This window comes from Poecilia reticulata, linkage group LG6 (genome assembly GCF_000633615.1).
Source record: "Poecilia reticulata strain Guanapo linkage group LG6, Guppy_female_1.0+MT, whole genome shotgun sequence".
Classification (NCBI taxonomy): Eukaryota; Metazoa; Chordata; class Actinopteri; order Cyprinodontiformes; family Poeciliidae; genus Poecilia; species Poecilia reticulata.
The window spans coordinates 24138683-24158619 of NC_024336.1; the positions used below are offsets into that span (position 1 = coordinate 24138683).

At 38.0% G+C, this 19937-nt stretch overlaps 1 protein-coding gene across 4 annotated transcripts in view; it reads left to right on the top strand.

Moving 5' to 3' along the window:
* The window catches only part of scaper (S-phase cyclin A-associated protein in the ER), a 65472-nt gene that overhangs the window by 31110 nt on the left and 14425 nt on the right, over positions 1 to 19937 (top strand). For all 4 annotated transcript variants that reach the window (XM_008412297.2, XM_008412301.2, XM_017305238.1 and 1 more), the window contains 5 exons: positions 392 to 457; positions 1126 to 1252; positions 6625 to 6740; positions 14444 to 14567; positions 18867 to 19096. In XM_008412297.2, the coding sequence (XP_008410519.1) occupies positions 392 to 457; positions 1126 to 1252; positions 6625 to 6740; positions 14444 to 14567; positions 18867 to 19096 (663 nt within the window). The remainder of the gene's footprint in view (positions 1 to 391; positions 458 to 1125; positions 1253 to 6624; positions 6741 to 14443; positions 14568 to 18866; positions 19097 to 19937) is intronic.

The following is a 19937-nucleotide window of genomic DNA, read 5'->3' on the forward strand; positions in this document are numbered from 1 at the left end:
TATATATATATATATATATATCTCAATCTGATATCCTAATGTCACTGAAATTATAGCACATAGTTTTTCTTACTTCCAGACACTGTTAATGTGTGATATCAATAAAAATTTGATACTGTATTCTCAACAAAAGCAAGACAAAGTAAAGAACAAAGTCCCAGTATTGAGTGTTGATGAGATGAGTTGACAATAGCAAAGCATTTGTCCCTGCAGACCCAAAGTCTGTTTATTTTAAGCTGAGTTTGGCTGAGAGGCCAAATAAACTGAGTCGGTTTGAACTGTTTTCCCACTTTTGTCCCACTTTGATCCTCTACTTCCTTTACTGACAGGCAAAGGTCTTTTTTTTTTTCTTCATGAGGTTTAAAGACGTTTTCTGCTTCTCATTTTGCAGAGCGAAGGAATATGAGAATTCAGTGGAAGCAAAGAATCAGGTTCTTGACTCCCCATACAAAGCCAAGTAAGTGTAACTATATTGGTAATTAAAATCTGATTGTTTTTGGCTTTTAAGAATTGTTATGCTTATATAATTTTGCAGTTTAAGGATATTCAGTTGAACTTCCTTTATGTAAGATTAATTTCAAATAATAATTTGGATGTTTTTATAATGCTATTTCTTTTTGCTATACAACCAATCATTTATTGATCTAATAAAACATTTTAAGTTTTGAAAAACTGATAATATAATGGTTTCATGTTGGTACTGTTTTATTTATTTTTTGTTAAATTATAACAATTTTTAAATTTTTGTTTTAATTTGATTTTAACTTTGATCAAATTGTTTTTACTTTTACTTAATTGTAATGTATTTTTTACTTATGGTTTTGAAGTATTCTGTTTTATTTTATTTATATTCATTAACTCATAATAAATCTGTCTAACTTTAAAGTTGGACAAATTTACAGTTGTTCTTGTAGATTTACTATTTAATTTACCATATGTTATATATTTTGACACTAAAGCAGGTCAGTTTTATTGCATAATTCATGTAGGATAAGTTGTCCTCAGATAATAAAACTTGTAAATGGTTAAATGTATTCACACTTATTTTTTTAGATCTGCTGCTTCTGGTTAAATTTAACATGAAAACTAGTTTGAACAAATTTTCCTCCTTTCCTGTCTGTTCAGACTGCAGCGTTTAGTTAAAGACCTACTGAAGCAGCTGCAGGGCCAAGATGGAGGACAGTGGGCCAACAACAAAGCATCTGGACTGGACAGAACTCTGGGAGAAATCTCTCGTATCTTAGAGAAACGGGTACATGAACAAGTCAATAACACATACACAAAGTTTTCAAGCAATTTAGGTGCTTGGATTGTGTTTTTGGTCTTGCTTTGTATGTTTGGTGATTTGTCTTTAGTCTTATCACGTCAGTGAGCATTAGTGTTTTTGTTGAGATTCACTTTCCTTTTTTACGGTAACATTTATTCCTGCTACCCTGCCCCTGGTCATTCCCTAGCAATGAGCAAATTAAAGGCCGATACACACTCTGCAAGAAAAGATAAATGTGTTATTTTACTGGAGGCAAAAACAACAAATATCTTTCTGGCAAGGACATTTCATTCTTCACACGGGCTCAAGGGCAGAACTCTTGGGAAGTTCGCATAGGTCTGTCCTCCCACAGCATTTGGATATAATACTTGTCGGACACCACACCATAAAAAGATTCTGCCCAGATAAATGTGTCGTCAACAAGCTACAAGAACTCTTGTACTTGGGCTGCGAGAACCAAATGATGTCATTTTGTTCTTGCAGTCGTGGGAGAGGAAACAAACTCCTCTGTTCCTGTAGAGTAAAGGCCAGCATTGTGTTTTTACTGTCCACATGTTGCAAGTAGAGGAGTTTCCAAGCACAAGAGCAAATTGTCTTTTGTTTAGACAACTGTAAATTCAGTTTACCAATCAAATAATATAAGTGTGAGTGAATTGCTCACAGCTATAAATCATGTCTATATAAGCATTAATTGAAACATCTGCCCCTGGAGGTTTTCTTCCCCCACAACAAAACTCATCAAATTGAAAGTGAACGAATTAAGAATTACATTAACTGCTACCATGCTTAAGATGAGGAAAATATACAGCCCACTTTCTGTTACGAGGTGTAAATTTCATGCCACGTTGTGGTTTGAACCTTCACAACAGCCTTCTGTGCATGCCTCCGGGTTTTAGAACAGAGATATTATAATCCTCCAACTGTAACGACAGGGGCGGCTGGAAGGGCCATTACCAAATTTCCCCAGAGAGTTAAAGAAAGAGGTGGCGATGGTGGGTGGCAGAGCATCCTGTAAGAAATGAGGAGGAGACAAGCATGATATGAGCAGCACACAAGCTGTTGCTACATGACGGCTCCGCCCCTTAGCTTCACAAACTCCCAGTGGGAGGTCAGGGGTCAGTGGGCCAGGGGGTTCCATTCAACAGGACAGTCCCAGGAAAGAGGCTCATCAAGTCTCTGTCTGCTTACATTTGGTTCGTCTTTCGCCTCTGTTTAAAGGAGGTTTTTGAACTCTTTTGGAAAGTTTTACTTTAACACCAATCATCACATATATCCAACCATTGTTCAGCAGAACTGTGATTCAGACACCAGGAAGCTTGGGGACCACTTTCCCCTCTAATCTTTTGACAAATTCAAATAAATAGGCTCTCCATCAGAGAGTTGCTGTCTGGCCCAAGAGCCACTTCAAATTGAAGCCATTTAGATTATTTTACCTAACAAGCATCTCATGTCACAGACTCACCTAGTGATTTGTTTTTCTCTCCCATATCTGATTCAGTCTCCACTTTCTTAGCCAATTCTTTAGGCAGCATTCAACCCTCCTACCCTGCACTGTTGTTTGTGCCCCTTCCTTCCCACTTTACATCTGACGCTACATCTACTTTCTGACCCAAGTCTGTTTCTCCCTCTGTGGCGTTTAAAGGTTTGTATAATGTCAAAACTGCCAGCTTTTTTTCCTTTTTTTCCCCCTTTATTTATGGTGATTGAGAAATGCAGGGTTTTTCTTTCAATTTCGGCCATTTTTTCTTTTATTTTTCTTTCACACACATGCCTAATTATTAACCAGGTTTATTTACTTATAGTTCATATGTTTACAACCACTTCTAGATCAGTTTTACATAAATAAGAAGAACGTGCATGACAAGTAGGAGACTTTAAGGAATGCGGTTCTCTGAGGAGCCGGCAACTGCAGAGTGTATTTACATTTTCATTTGGTTCCTGTCAAAGCCTGATTCACCTGGTGGAGGTTGTGAGGGGCTGTGGGGGAAGGTGAAGGACAAAGTGGCAAGATGATGGGATTTCTTGGTTGGGCCTCTGGCTGACTTATAAACGCAGTTTGGATCAGCAGTGTCACAACTATGCAGGCATAAATTACTGGAATCAAGGTAAATAGAGTCTTAAGAAAATTTATGGTTTCATACCAACTCAGATTTTCAGATTTCATTGTTGTGGTTAAAAATCCTTTTGCAATGCCAATGAAAACGCCAGAGTGGACAGAAGTTCTTTCTTTTGTGCTTTTTGCAGTTTAGGGTATTAAAGTGGTGGCCCTCTCCTGCTTGTTGTTGAGCCCTGCATGTCAGATTTTTAGTCTGATTGTAGTATAAAACTGGACAAGAAAAACATATTGTCAGCACAGTGTAAATATTGAAATGCATCATTCGTCATTGAGATGAGTCACATGCCGTATTGCATACACAGAAGTTTACGCTTGAAAATTAAGCTTTGAAAATATTTAGTCCTGCAATTTTGTGGTTTACAGGTGACCTGGTCCACTGTATGATGATGGGATTCATGTGTACCAAGACTCATCTGTCATATTAATCTGGCTGCTCTGCGTTGTAGCATTAAAGGGGGTGTGCACCTGACTTTACGTCACTGATTAAAGTCTGTCAATAATGAAGTCTGCCCTTTTGTTGTCCATCTGTTTGTGGCACTGCATAACTGAGACTGTGTCATTCTCTTAGCAGTAATTAAAGTTCCTGGTAGGAGGAGACTACTGTGAGCAATTTAGCTGGGCTGCTGGGTTGCAGATATTGTTGCAGGAATCACCAGCTGTCTGAGCCTTCCCATCAGCTGGGATAACAATAGTCTGTCTGGACAATAATTGGATGAGACTGCTCCTGTTGTATAATTCAGGAGCTAATTCTCACCCAGGTGTTGTTGCTCTGGTCTTGGGGAAATTGTCTAACCTGTCACTATGCTTTGTTGGGTCTTCTGCTAGGTCATTAACAGATAGAGTAGAGCCTCAGTTTTTTCTGTATTCTTTTGGGAAGCGCAATGATATCAGATATTTTAACCAAATGAGAAAAGTCGAATAAACTCTTTGCTCTTTACATTTCTTCTTGGCTCATGTCCGTCTGGTGATCAAACTGTTTAAAACATGGACAACGTCAATCACTTGGCTGTGGACTCTATTTGTCAAGCTAGGAAGGATAGTCATAGACTTAGACTTATTTTATTGTCATCGCACAAAAAAACATAAGTGAAATTGGCAATGAAATGTCATCCCTTGGCCACTGGAGCACACACACAAACACAAGTGTGCCTATAATTACATATTATACAAAATAATAATGTGTTGATAAATATATATGTTTCTAAATGTATATAGTCATGAGATTTCCACAGTTACAACCCTAACTGAAAATACCAGAGTTCCACGAGAAACAAAAAAAATTAAGATGATTATATAACATGACTTGTTTAGAAAGCAGTCACAAGTTCATTTTTAAGGACCTGCTATTTTTTTAAAATAATTTCTTTCCTTGAGGTTACTTAGCTGTGATGCTTATAGAATTGGTATTCTGGTGCCTTGTAGCATGATAATAAGCAAAAGTTTCTCATTCTCACTCACACATATTCACAGAAAACTAAAGTAGACAATGACTGCCTTAACTTGGCCTGTTAGTTTAAAGCTAAGCTAGCCGTTATCACTCTTCATCATCACAACAAAAAAAATCTGTCAACAGGAATGTAAAGGAACAAATAAGCAAGAAACTCTGTTCTATTTTTGTTTTGCAGGAGTCTCCAGGGTTGGACAGATCCCAGTTTGCTCCTTTAATACCATTTGATAACCTACTATGAAAGAGCTGCTTTTCCTCACTTAGCTTAGAGGCTTTTAGATAGGTGTGTTGATGGGCGGGTTAGCAGTGGGGTTAGGCCAAGCTCTGTGACTGAGACTTAATTGATTAGACATGAAAACTGCAGAAATATACATAAAGGAAGTAACAATAAGGTATTAACCAATCATTATTTCAATTCTTTAGGCATTATATTATGAGTTATTTCCCATAATGTTTAGGTTATGACATGTTTAATGTTGTCAGATGCACACGTTACGCCCTCACAGATCCTTTACGCTGTTCACCAGAATTTAGGAGCAATTTCCTAAGCAGCAGGCATACATGACAGATGTAGAGCTTATCTGTAATTTGGAAGAGCACTACTCTCCCAATGTGTTCGGGCTTGTTAGAAACTTCTCATCTGTGGAACAAAAGCGCAGATGAAGTGGATGGATTTTAGTGCTGACACTGTGCTAAGGAACCTTGTAGGCTGACGTAGTGACGGGCGGTGGAACACATCAACCTGTGGCTGTATGAGGGTGGCCCTCTGTCATCAGCTCTGTGCCAGTTTCTATCATCTCTGTCAGCTCAGATACAAACTCGCCTGGTAGCCATTGGTTTCTCACGCCTGGCTTTGTACTAGTTGATGTAGAGGTTACTATAACAACACTTCTAACCTTCTATCAGTTACTCTATCATCACACAACGGCAGGTTGAATCTTTTTACATATGTGCAAATTAAATTCAGTGAAATGAGCATGGGTCAGTTGCTGCCTGGCATAACAGCATACAGCGGTTGTAAAATTGGTTTCAAACAGCAAAAAAACCAAAAAAAATCAGTTTTACTCTTTCTACATTTTTAAAGCTGTTGCTGCACACTGCCTTCCTTCAGCTGCTAGCAGAAGGAAGGCTCCCACAATTTTCCCCCGCTTTAAGCCATGAGCATATTTCCTGCCTCAAAGAACCCAGGCAACCAATAAGTATTACAAATAATTTTAAGGTGAAATTGCGGTGATTTTATTTAAAGGTTGTCCGACTATTCAGAGAAACTGGGAGACAACCCCGTTGTGAAAGAGTGAAGCTTAATAGATGTTAAGGTTGAAAGAAAGAAAGTAGTCCTGTATTCAAATAACATGTTGTAGTAATCCTAGTGGATACTGACACAGCAGGTGTGGTAAGACGTAAGCACTTAAAAAGGACCCTCCAGTTTTATAGTCTAAATAGGTTCCAGTATCCTGATTTCTCCAGTTGGCCCGTTCTTTAATTACCAGACTGACATTTTCTCACTTTCACTTGGTCTGTTGTCATCTGCCGAGACCACCCTGGTGCTAACTAGAGCCTGCAGACCATTTGCCTTTAACTGAAACTTGATTGTTGTGGGGCGGAGCCAGGCTGTGCACTTTTGAGATTAAACAGGAATACTTGAGGGACCACTTTGTTTCAGATTTCAGTCCCTCGCCTCCGTAGGAGAGGAAAAAGGTTCCCTCCCTGCTCAGCGCGGTATAATCCCCTGTCCAACCGGCTTTCCGCTGTCCCCCACCAACTGTAACTCTTTCTGTCTCTTTGACTCGACAGAATAATGCAGACCAAGTGGCCTTCCAAGTGGGCGGTGGCCTGAGTGCTTTGGAGCAAATTTTGCAGGTCATCACTTCTGTTACCACACCCACTGCCGTCCCACGTATTCCTGTCAAGTGAGTACAATCCCCAAACTTCCCAGTGTTATAATTTTTCTGCCACTTGCTATCTCCAAATACAATGAGAGGTTGTAGTAACATTTGTCATGATGCGACAAAGTTTCAGTTTCAAGCCAGCAGGGTGAGCTGTCTCTTTAGCTTGTAGTCCTCTGTGACTGTGTTTTCTTTTTAGAAGTGCAACTCTATCTTTAGCTTAATAATTATTGTTAGAAAAGACTCCTGTATTATTATTATTTGCTTGAAGCGATATTTTTCTAAGTTTAATTTTCTTTATGTAAATTTGTTGAGTCAGAATATTTTTTTATGAACATTACTATCCATAAGAACCAATCCGAGAAGTCCATCTTATTTTTGTCATTGTCTCCTAAAAAAAGTAGATGCAGGTTAATCTTGCTTGTTTTTTGTGTTTATGGTTATTTTCATATTAAATATTATAAAATAGTATTTAGATCATTAAGTGTATTTAACAGAAAGAAAAGTTGTTTTTTATGCCAAACAGAATAAAGTTTAACAGACAAACTTTTTGAGTTATATCTGAAGAAAGAAATATGTTAAATGGTTGGGAAAAGCTAAATCCAGATCCAATTTTGAGATGATCAAAGATTCCTCTTTGAGGTCATACAGAAACTTCATAGTTTTTGATTTTATTTTAATGATAAATGCAGACTAATTTGCGTCCACACCCTGTTCTTATATTGACCAATCCTACGCTCTTAATGCCCTCCTTTCTTGGGGTCTTTGTAACTTCATTTTATGTTGGCTCTCACAACGCTGCATCCTTTTCTCTTTCAGGATTTACGCAAGTATAGTTGGTTAATCTTCATTGAAGTAATTTATTACAGCAGTTCGTTACAATAAATATTCTGAAAATGCTTTCAGTGTTCCCCGTTTAAGGAACATGCAGTAGTTGTATTTCTCTTATTGGTATGGGTTTGTGTTATTCTCCCAAAACATAAAAGGCACATGTGTCCCATCTATTATATAGAGCATGGAACATTTTTCAGTTGGGGTCTGCATGGCCTGCTGTAGATAACCCCAAAGAGACTGCTGTGCTCACAAGTGGAACTCTGTAATGGACTCGAATGGCCTTGCTCTCCCATTCATTAGCATTTACTGGTTTCTCTGTCTCTGCTAATGGACAAATGCTTCTTATATTTATAAGGCTTTTAAAGGACATGGCATATGTATTGATTTTTTTTTTTTCCTTCTCGCATATTTCAGAGCCTTTCAATCTCAGTTGCAATATGAAGGAATTCCAGGCTCATGTCTGTATTTGAAGAAATAAGATTGTGAGCAGAGTCTTTATGCACACAATCGTATTTTAGTTCATTTGTACACCTCATTTAAATTTTCTTTGCTATTAATACTTGCTTTTGCTTTAGTACGATGAAGACTGGACTCATTCTTTTTCTACATTCCTACGTTTCAAGCAAACGCAGAGGGATTTTTGCCCGATGCTAAACTGATAATTCACTGAGCTGCAAAGAATTTTTTTAATTCTAAGCCGTTTTAACCAGTGAAGAACAATTCAGTCCTGATTTGACTTCATTTGGTGTCGTTTTAAACACGCTCCCATCTATGGTAGTCCCAATGACTAAAACTCACGTGAAATAGTTTTTCTTAATATTTTCACAAATAAAGCCACTGCAGATCATGAACTGTGTTTTGAACTGATTTCTTATAGTTTGGGTTTGATGAGTCAACATATTTTGGGTTTCAACTAGACGTCATCAATTGCAGTCCATATTTGTTTAAAAGAAAACAGCAAGTTAATCCTTACGTTTATTGCCAGATTGGAAGCTGAGGATTGCACTGAAACTTCTTGCTTTGTTGACACATCACTAACAGGAAGTTATGTGCAAATTCAATGATTCTTGCAAATCACTGAGTTATTCCTTTCTATAAATAGAATGGATGTTTAAGAAATGACAAATTTTGTTTAAAAGAAACAATAGAAACAACATGGTAACGGTATATTTATATATACGACTATATTTGTACACTCTAAAGCCAATGTGAAGAAATTAGTTTTAGTTAAACTTTCTTGGCTTGTTTATCTTGTTTACCTTTCTTGGCTTGTTTACCAAGCCAAGAAAGGTCAGACTTTCCTTTTGTGTCACTCAGGTCAGTCCGGCTCATGACACAATCCGACACAAGGACATAGCCTGGCTGTCTGCTTATCATAATCTGTCATCTGGATTGCTGTGTGGCCTAATGGGCTTCCATACAGACTCTAGCTCCAGAGTGTGCCACATTATCTGTTTACAGAGATGCTGCCATATTGATCACCTCCTCCCACCAGATAAGCAGAGTGATTTACAAAAAAAGGCAGCTGCCGAGATGCTCACGCCATATCTCTCCCCAGGGAGTCTGATTCCATCTTGTTAGCATTACATTAATGAGCTAATTCCTCTACAAGGCTGCGCTAATGTTCTGGTGTAACCCTGCGGTCGCTGTGGAGTGCAGATGAGAGTTTATGCAGCTCAACTGATGAGCTAACTTTCGCCTAAAGGTACAAGAACGGCACAGACAAGGTTGGACACATCTGTAGATTTGGGTCCAGTAATTTTACCAATTAGTTACAGTTTCACTACGTTACTTACTTTGCCTGGTAACTCTTATAGTATGTACCAGTATTTTGATTAGTTTTGATAATGACGTTTAGTAATTTAAACACTAATGATGTCTTTTGAAATTTTGTTTCATCCCATTTCTAATCTAAAACCCAGCTTGTAACTTTAACTGATCCAAGGAGTCACAAAACCACACAAAATCACCAATGAATTAATGTTCAAATAAAATCTTTTTCTTGGAATTTAATTTCTGAACTTGAATTTGAGCTTGACCCCCTCATATTCTATGCTAGCAATAGTCATAAACCAATGACAATTTTGTGGCCAGCTTTGTAATCAGTGATTTTTTTTAAAGTGTTTGTCCAATTTTAAAATGGTTATATCTGTTTAAAAACAAAAAAATACAAATGGAATTTTAAAAATGCTTTTTCCTAAAAACGTATTAAATAGAGCAACTTGGCTGCAGTGTTTCACCTTCCTGATATCTGCTGAAAATCTTGCTCTTTTGCAGCATGAATCATTTCCTTAGAAAATAACTCCTTAAAAGATTGTGCTTCACCTGACCTTTATTTTATTTTATGTTTTTTTTTTTAACACCTAACTTATACTTACTGGCATCGTCTGACAAAAAATTAGTTGTAAACTTTCTTATGGTGTTTGGGCATGCTGTAGTTACCAATAAGAGTGAGCTCCAGAGCAACGCACGTGTTAACCCAATTTGTATTTCCTTCACCATCTCGCCTGACCTGGTGTATCCTGTGAAATCAAACCTGCTACCTGTGGTGTTATTTCAGGATGTTTTCTACCATTTGTAAGAGCCTGTGTCCGTTTGTCTGTGCGCACACTCATGTGAATGGCGCAGTGTGACGGCTCATCAGATTTCTCCTCCTTCATACCTGGCCAGTGTGGCACAACAGCCAGAGTTGATGTCTTGGAAGCTCTCAGGGTATCGGAGAGATCAGCAGCAGAATCAAATTAAATGTCATTTAGATGGCAGTGAATGAAGGGATTGTTTGACAGCGCAAGGAAATGGATTTGCTCCTCACCTTTTATTTTGGCTTAGGGTTCTTTTTCTTCCCCTGTTTAAGAGGCGGGGGCTCAACCTGATCTGGAAGTTAGTCAGATTTCGACAGTGCGACTCCCGTCAGGCTTGACTGCACACATAGGAAACGCTCAGAAAAGGGTGAGGAATTTGAAACTCGGGTTGAGAAGAGCAGATCTAAGGGTTGATAACTAGCAACAGTGACAAAAAAAACCCTAAAGAGCCCTATACATGATTGTCAGCTGAGCATAGATCTGGACATTTAACTTCATAAGTCAAGTTAGCGACACAGCTGGAAACCTTCTTATCTCCTGTGGAAGTTAGTTTTTTTATTTTTGGTTTTCCCAGAACAAATAATGTATGAATAGTTGGGGATTATTTTTCACAAAGCAGTCTTTATTTCAAGAGCTAATTTCACTTTGTTTTGAATGTTAGCATATTAAATTGAAAGGTCAGTTGAGCTCCTAATCCCCCAGTAAATCTGATCGTGTGTAGGGCTGTGGGCTAGCAGGTTTGAAGCTCAAGCAGGGTTTGACAGGATCAGGTGTGTGTTATTCCTTTACCTTTTAGCCTCATTTCTTTATAGACGTAAAGAGATTTTCACAGGTAAGCCCGTTTGCCCTGGCTGGAAGAGGTTAACCACTCTGTGTTAGTGAGCAGATTATGGTGTTTCATTATTTTTGCATTTATAAATGTTTGTATTTGCATTAAATCAGCCTGTTAACACTTATGCCGCAGGTGAGATAAGACAGTTGGTGGTTATGATCATTTTTAAACCCTATTAACCATAATCCTTGTGTAATAAGAGTTCCATTGTGTTGTGGGTTAATAAATCTATCCTGCTTAAATTGACTGGCAAATGGCAGTCTCCAAAATATTTCTGTGCAACTTGAGAATGGACGGTGTGGCACTTTACCAAATTGTTCCTCAAAAGAGCTGTCATTGGGGGGGCTTCAGACTGTGAGATTCCCAGAGAGGTTGTACTATCAAGTGTCATGCTCATCAAGCTCAATTAGGTGGGAGGAAACCAAAGACAGATCACTGTAGTGGTCCATTGTACAAGTTGGTGTAAAGCCATAAACTGAACATGCCTTTGACAACCTCTTCATTTGTCTAGAAATGACCATGGAGCCAACCTTATTAGCTGGCTTACAAAGTTATTGCATACTCATTACATGGTGCTGGGAGCCTAATCTGTCTTACAAGACATAAGGATATTTTTCTTAGAGTGGGCTTGGCAAGTCTGAGAAATGCAGCTACATGTGCTCATTTAAGTTAATTTTAACTGGTAAGCCACAATTTTTTACATATATTTGTCCCATGGCTTTGTTAATGCCCATTGTACAAGTTATGTTTTTGTCTTGCTGACGCTGTGTGAGAATTATGATAAATTTTTGTTTTCCTATCGCTCCCAAAGTTGGACTTAAAACTATTAAGAACAACAAATTACACATTTAATTTGATGCAGCCAGCAGGAACACATTTCAATACACCAGGATTTTCCGTAACAAATCAGCTACAGGTTATCAACAGAGCTTTTACTTTAACAGTGGGGAAAACTATTGTCCATTTTCAATGTTTTGAAGTTCACTTTAATCAAGGGAGCCAACACTTAATAATTTTTTTACATGGAAATGCAGAATTAAAACATTTACACAAATAAGTTACATGTGTCCCCACAAAAGACATTTGGAATTGGGCAAAATCCAAATTCTAGATCAGCTTGGTGGATTCTAAATCAAACCAGGTTTTGATGTCCACTAAAAAAACAAAAACCTGACCACATCTTTAGTTTTATTGTACAGTAAAACAATATAATCTATGCTGATAAGAAGCTTCCTTCATAAACATACTTAACTAAATGGTGGATTTGTATTTGTAAAGGATTTTGTTTTATTTGACTAATTATGTTGGGACATTACAACTTTTTCTTAATTATGACCTGTATACAATTTAAACTTTTGTGTAGGTTTGCATGCAAAATATCAGATCGTAATCATTAGCAAAATATAAAAAGAAAAAATTAAGAGTTGGGGGGGGACGCTTCCTAAAACTTTCGAATTGTCCATCATGCTGCTCCGGTGGTTTAAACTGCTGGAATGACCAAAACAGGCTGTCAACTGACAGAAAAAAGGCCAATTTGTGTTTTTCATCCTGCAAAGAGAAGACCAATTCAGCTGTCTAGAAATATCTGTAGCAAAAAACAAGGTTTGGAAGAAGTGCCAAAAATCATTAACCATTTAAAAAGCATGGTTGGCAAGCTGCTAGCTATTTAGTTGTCAGTTATACATTTTCATATTTTAATACTGTAAAGTCATGCTATTTTTACTCAAGATAACCATACAGTGTAAATTTAATACTCACCCAGGTTTAGTACTTGTTAAATGGAACACATTGCACGGCATGTTTTAAAAAATATATAAAGCAAATTTTCTTTTTACTCTGAAAATCTAAACTCTACATTTAATTTACAGTTAGTTCCTCAGTCAGTTTTTTTTTTCCTTGAAAGTTCAATCACTTACCTCTTTATACGCGGCTTAGGACGAACATTTGGCAAATGGAGTCTTGAGTCTCAGTGTAACCTGAATGCTATTGACCAAAGTGAACTTTATCTGGCCGTTTTTAAACATTTCTTTGCTAGTAATTAAGCCTGTCCTGCCTTGCCATTTAATCTGTGATAGATGGCAGATAACCCCGCTATTGTGCTCTACTTTACTCAACAAGTGCATAGTCAAATACCACAATAGTGACTCGAGACACCCAGAGTAACTCCTGTCCTTTAGTGGAATGCTTATGGCTTGCTGTGGCTGTTCTCGTAGGCTGTGTGAGGTGTGTAATTATACAATAGCATTGTGAAAAAGTATTTGAGTTGTCGTTTTGCTATTTGCATTGAAGCTTATCTCTGTCGTGCCTTCACTCAACAATCAGGGTCTGAGAATCTGAAGCTGCAAGGCTGCACACAAAGCGAAGTCTGGTTGGGTTCTCAAGTTACCTTCCCTCTTGTTACACATAGCCTAATCTTTTTTTCTGTTACTATTTCCAAAGTGTGTGTTGGTTGATAAACTCTTACTCCATTTGTCACCTAAAATTGTAACAATTTGTAAGGAAACCTCTATTGTGATTTTATTATTTTTGTTTGTTTCTTACCTTTATTGTTAGCAGGTGTTAAGCTTTCCTGTCTGATGTGAACAGTGTGCAAACGCTCCAAATATTGTGATTCTCACATTAACGCCACACTCTGTGTCGGGCAGTTTTGCACTTCTACGTCAGTAACGACACACAAAAAATCTGCCCACAAGAAACGCAAAGCAAATAATAGCATAAGTTACTGACAGACTACAGTGAGCCCTCGCCTCATGTATTTTAGTCTGCTGTGCCAACGTGGTTTTACTGAAAACGCACAGCAGATGTGAAGGTTCGGTACATATCAAAATGTTTACCAGTTGAAGTAAACACGGCCTACTTTAGGCACCGAAGAGGGGGATTCCTTTCTTCCCGCGAGCAGATAGGACACGCCATTTCTCTAATGGCTAAAATATACAGTTGTCAAAAAATATTAACTGATGAAACAGGGCGAAAGGGGAGTAGCAGTCACCGCGGAATGATTGGTCAGTTATCTGAAGCATTAATCTTCTCTACAGCGTGTTGTAGAGCAGACAAAATACAGAGGCTGCTGCCCGGGGCTGCCTGGCTGCTGTTGGGAGCTGCTAAGAGAAATTGTTTTATCTCTCCAGCGGAAATGCTGCACCATCTCTGCCAAGATGGGACTGAGATAGCACTCAGCACCTCTAAAGGCGGCTACAGAGGGGAGTCTGTGCATTAAATAGCTGATATGAGTGTTTTATTTCTCAAAACTGCTTCCATTCTTGCAGTCAGTGAAATATCCTTCTGACGGCTGAAGATAAAGTGCATTCTTAAAAAAGCACAATTGAAGAAGATTAAGTTTGCCTTCCTGAAACCTGCAGGTAGCCTTTCTGGTTCCCAGGTCTCATGAATGACTGATTACTGATGTGTTTTTAAAAGAATTGCAACTTGAGTTTTATTTGAACTACTGATTGATAATGGCTCGTCTTTCTTCTTGTTAGATCTCTCTGTGCTGCTGTAAATACCTACTGTCTGGCATGTTCCTCCTGCACCTTCAACTGCAGTTATGTGCTCTTTAGCAACAAGATAGTCTTCCTCATGGACCTGCTGCTTCACCAACTAACAGTAAGTCGAGACAAACATTGTGTGGTTTGCATAATATTTTTATTTTAGATACTAATAAGGATGAAATATTTTGTGATTAGACCTCTAAAGCATTTCCTAGATTTTTCTTTTTCCTCACACCAATTTAGTTAAAACATCACGTTTACTATCAATTTGAACTTTAGGAAAAGGTTTAAATTAGTAGAACACATTTCTCTGTCTAAAAAGAGCAACAAATCTACCTTGCAATATATTCTGAATTGTAGCCTCTAACATCTTTCATTATTATTTTTCAAAAACTACGACTTGAATAATTTGAATAATTTGCTGTAAATTTGTACTGATAATGAACTTGACATTCAGTGTGTTCTGTAGTTTTGTGGAGGTTGTGCTTACATTTTCTTTTAAAGATTTTGAAAAGCTCTGTAATTAGATCTAATAGTCAAAAGCCCATCTTACTGCCTAAATACATTGTTGACAAGCAAAGTTTAAATTCCGTTGTTGTGGAACTATATAGTTGCCAAATATTGTATCGCAGCAGTCCTTTCCATTTACATAATTTCACTGATACCGCAAGAATAATTGTAATTAGATATAATGTAATGCTCTGGAAAAAAATTTATTCCACCATGTTAAAAAAGAAAAATGAAATAAAGCACACAAAAATATAGTACTGCTGTGAAATTACTTGTAAAATTACCATTGCCCGCCTTTTTTGTGTACTGTTTAGCAGTACAGTTAAAATACTGAACAAAACTGTGTAGTAAAGAAACCTTTTTATAATTAGGAACTTTTATATTTCACGCCGTATTTCTCTGTGTGGCTTTGACTTTATGCAGATGTATTGCCAAAAGACAGATTTTATTTTAGTTTTTTTTCCAACATATTTTGATGAATTTTGTTTTCATCATCAACATCATCATCATAATAATAATCCATGTTTAAAATCTGTGATGAATAGATGCTATTATACTCTAACAACACTATAAGGCTCATGATGACAGGCACCAAACAGCCCAGTTGGAAGAAATTGTTCGGCTGGCATTAAATCATAGCAACAACGCTCCGAAAGAAATCTTCTTGTGAAACTGTCTTATTGTTACAAAAATTATGATGTCGGTAGTTTTCTTCAACTGTTATGATACAGATATATCAGCTATGAAAAACTTTGATTTGGTATCTTAGGTGCAAAAGCTACTGAATCACCAAGCTAATTTAAAAGTAATGATTAACTTAGTTGTGTTTCTAAGCAAGTTAGTTTTTAGGCTATTTTACTTATGAGTCATTAAAAATGTAGGTCTTTAATTGACATTACAAGGTCTTAAAAGTCAAGAATTGAACCTACTGAAAGAATATGTACAAATGAGGAGCCCCTGAGAGCTACTTATACAGGTATAACCTGTTATTTAATAAATGTTTACATTTATATCTATTGTGTATTTTTAAGTTCCTACCATCAACCTGGGAAATTCTACAATTTTGCCTGACTTACTTAAAGAATTTATAATTATTTTAAATATTTTTTGAATTTCAATCACTTGCCTTCTCCCACAAAAGGTCTTGTAGTTTCCGCCTTCTTTCTGGCATCATAGAGTGTACCACAGTGTTAAGGAAAAGCAAAGCAAGACTGAAAGTTGTGAGTTCCAGTGTTCCCCACAGATGCCTCCTGACAGAGGGAATGTGAGTGCTCAGTTAGAAAAGGCAAGCAGGCTGCATTGCGGCGACATGTCGGCCCATATCCTTCAGCACTCTGCTAGAAAGACTGTAAACATCAGCTCACTCCAAACATCCAACAGTGGCGGCTCTGCACTCACAACACAGACAGGACAAGGCACAGCCACAGGGTTGTGGTGCATGCATGAACTCTACTGGGGCTTCCTTTTTCAGTCGAGTACCAATCCAAAGCAGTCGTATTTCCTCGGGGCAGAGAGGGAGAGGTTAGCCTGTATACTCCAGTTTATATAAAACACATCCCAGCAGCTGCTCTGCTGATGGACATCTCCAGCAGCACTGCGGGAGATGAACTTCTTCTTCTTTTTCAGTGTAAATTGAGCTCAGCAGTTACGCTCGCTTCCACCGTCATTTTATGGCGAGTTGTGATAAAGTTTTAAAAATTACCATTAAACTTAGGCTTTCTTTAGTTATTGTATTCATAGGCATGCACATATTGAGTGCACATCTCATTTTGGTATGCGTGTGTTAGCAATTGAGTGCAGCAGTGGGGGTTGGACTGAGCGTGCCCTCATTTAATTAGATTTGTGGAGAATGTTGGTGGATTTACCTACGCTGTCAGCATTCGCCCTGGCTGTTGGAGCAAATGTGAATGTTTTACCTTTGCCAGGTTTCACAAAAGCAAAGGCACTAAATTTCAACTGTGGCGCTCTGCTTATGTGTTACATATGATGCTTGGAATGCAGATGAGAAGGATGGCCATCCTACTAGTTTGTCTAATTTCTCTCAAAGGCTTTCTTTTTAAATGGGGCAGGTTGTCCAATCCAATTTAATTTTTAAAGCACTTTAAAAACCACATTGGACCTAAATGCTTTACATATATGTAGGGATGCATAAATGGATAGATGAATGAAAAATAAATAGATTAAAAGGAAATGAAATGGCTGTGAAATTGCAAAACTTAAGAATAATAAAAGATAAATAAGTGATAGAATAGAATAGCTTTTTCTCGTCGCTGAGAAAAAACAATGTCCGAAGACAGTGTTATGACAGTGTAGTGAAATGCAGTTTAGCATCCTCTCACAGGCAGTAGTTAAAAGATAACATCTATACATGTGCAATAAAATCTATAGATGTGCAGTAAAATTCTATACATGTGCAAAAGAAACAACAGATTTTCCAGAGATAATCTGGAAAAATCTCACATGGTATTAAAATCCTGGGGGGAAAAAGAAGACGTTTTAAGATGGGATTTACAGACGGCGAGGAGGCCTGTCTGATGTGAAGAGGCAGACCGTTCCATACTTTAGGAGCTGCTAGGCATAGATCAAAAACCAGCGATTAAAACGTAAAAATAGGATCTTTTTCCAATTTTTTTTTCCCATACCACATTGACAACAGCACTCTTCGGTGTGGGAGTAATTCTGGGAGGAGGAATCGAAGTTGACCATTTTCAGTGTTTGTGATGTTGGAAGAAGCACAAGAGTTTTAAGATTCTAGGGGGAAAAGTGTTTCCTATCGGGTCATGTTGTCTGTTCATTCAGGCTTCCATAAGTGGGAGTTGAATTTCAGCAGATTACAGAAAACTGTAAGAGTTCAGTTCTGTGTGTCTGTCTTGCGACGTGGTGGATTTGGAATACTGGTAGACGTTTGGATATCCTAAAAGGGACCTATTATGCAAAATTTTGTTTTTGTATGTTTTTGTCCTTTTGTTTGAGTCTCTACTAACCACCTAGCCATTTTCTGCCAATGAGTTCATCTCTTTTGGTGCCTGGATAGTGAGCCGTTTCACAAACCTCCCATTTATAAAGTTGCAATTTGCATGCATTGCCCTGTTACCTAGCAACCTCATTCAAGCACAATCAGCAATCAGATCAGAGCTCTGGCATGATTTGGTCAACTAGCTTTACCGCTGTATGTGTTGTACAATGGCTGATGGAAAAGACCAGTTTTGTTGTTGATGTACCAGTTAGAAACCACATGCTGCATTCTTGGTGATTGTACAGGAGGCTCCATTGTACACTGCACAGTTGTACATCTTTTTGTAGCCTTTCAAATGTATAAAGTGCGAATGTAAATGTTGAGTTGTGGAGTGTGACACACTTTTGCTACCTGTCACAATAAGGCACTTGTGAGTTAAACACAACTGGAACATCGCAATGTAGTGTTCTTGCTAAAATTGTACAGACCTTGTAGGTTTCCTGTCATTCAAAGACGGACAACTTAGTGGGTTTGGTTTGTTTTTGAGAAAACAGTTTTATTTAACTCAAAGCATGTTATTGCTAAAAAAGATACATTTTCAATGTATCTATGAAGTAGGAAATGGAATAGAAACGGCACTTTCAATTAGTTAAAGCTTGTCATTAGGTTAGAGCTTTTCAATACTGATGATCTGAAGGTGATCACCAAATCTCTGATTGGTGCGTCTTCAGGTTTGTCCAAACACTAAAGCCTTTGAGAATTACCTTTTGCATTCACTGATGGACCTTTAAACCAAGTTGACCAAATAGTCTCTACTAACCAAGTAGTATCACTTTGGTAGTACTACTACAATGTCTAACATGACATTAGCTTCCACTTGTGTTTTTGCTGAGTTGTTTTTGTCAAATGCTTCTTAGTTATGCTTTTCTTTTTCTCCTTTTTCATCAGCTGTATGTTCCAGATGAAGACAAATCCATTTTTGGCTGCAGCATAAACAAACAGGTCTTTGAAGGGCTCACAACAGGCCTGCTTCAGACCATTGCTGCCATTTTGAAGCCCCTGTTTCTCTGCGTTGTTGAGTCGGGCCAATGTGAAAACTTTTGGATTTCATCCTCAGGTGCCAAGGTCAATAGCTCTGCTGTAGAGTCCTACAGCACTCGACTTCAAGATCTTATCAGGTATTCATCCTTTTGTATTCAACTCTGGGCATTTCATCCTCCTACATGGTTCCTCCTTTTTCTTACCTCAATCCCGTTTTACCTGCTTTCTTTCAAACTCCTCTTTACTGCTGGTGAACATCCGATTTCTTAAAGAGCAAGTCATATGTAAGGAATAGGCTAAGAAAATGTCAGAAAGCTTGGAAATTATCCAAGTGGTGTCTTGTTAAAATGGGAGTAGTGTGAGAATGAGTTGTACTCTGGCCAGGTTCCAGCATGTCCTCTTTCTTTTTCTTTTTTTTTTTTTTTTTTACACATTCAGAAACTCATTCTAAGTAATATTAGTTCCTGTGGCGCTTACAAATCCACATAAACAACAAGCACTTCCACAGCTTAGAAAGGTCCCCTTGAACCTGGCATTTAGGCTAGCCCCGTTTGGTTGACCTGTAAGAGTTGTGGTAGTGATGGAGAAATGTGGACCATGAGAAAAGGCAGGCCCAACACCCTGAAACTTTGTAGACTAGTGAAGTCTTTCCACCATCCCTCCCACAAGCAATGATTTATCTGGACAGAGCAGCTGCACAGGCACACCAATCTCATCCACTGACCCAGGCATAACCCCAGAGTCAGGGCGGTGCCTGAGAAAAATTGTCTCGTCAGACTGATGATCTCAAGTACGAACCTAAGATTTACCTCTACTGTCCTTTAATGTATGCATGGCTACATTAAAGCCATGCATACATCTTCTTTCCGGTAAAAACCGGAAAGAATACATTCCGGTTTTTACAGCTCTAATTATACCAAACTGTCATTAAGCCATTTCTACGTCAGCCCAGAAGGGTCAACAAATGCCAAAGAAACA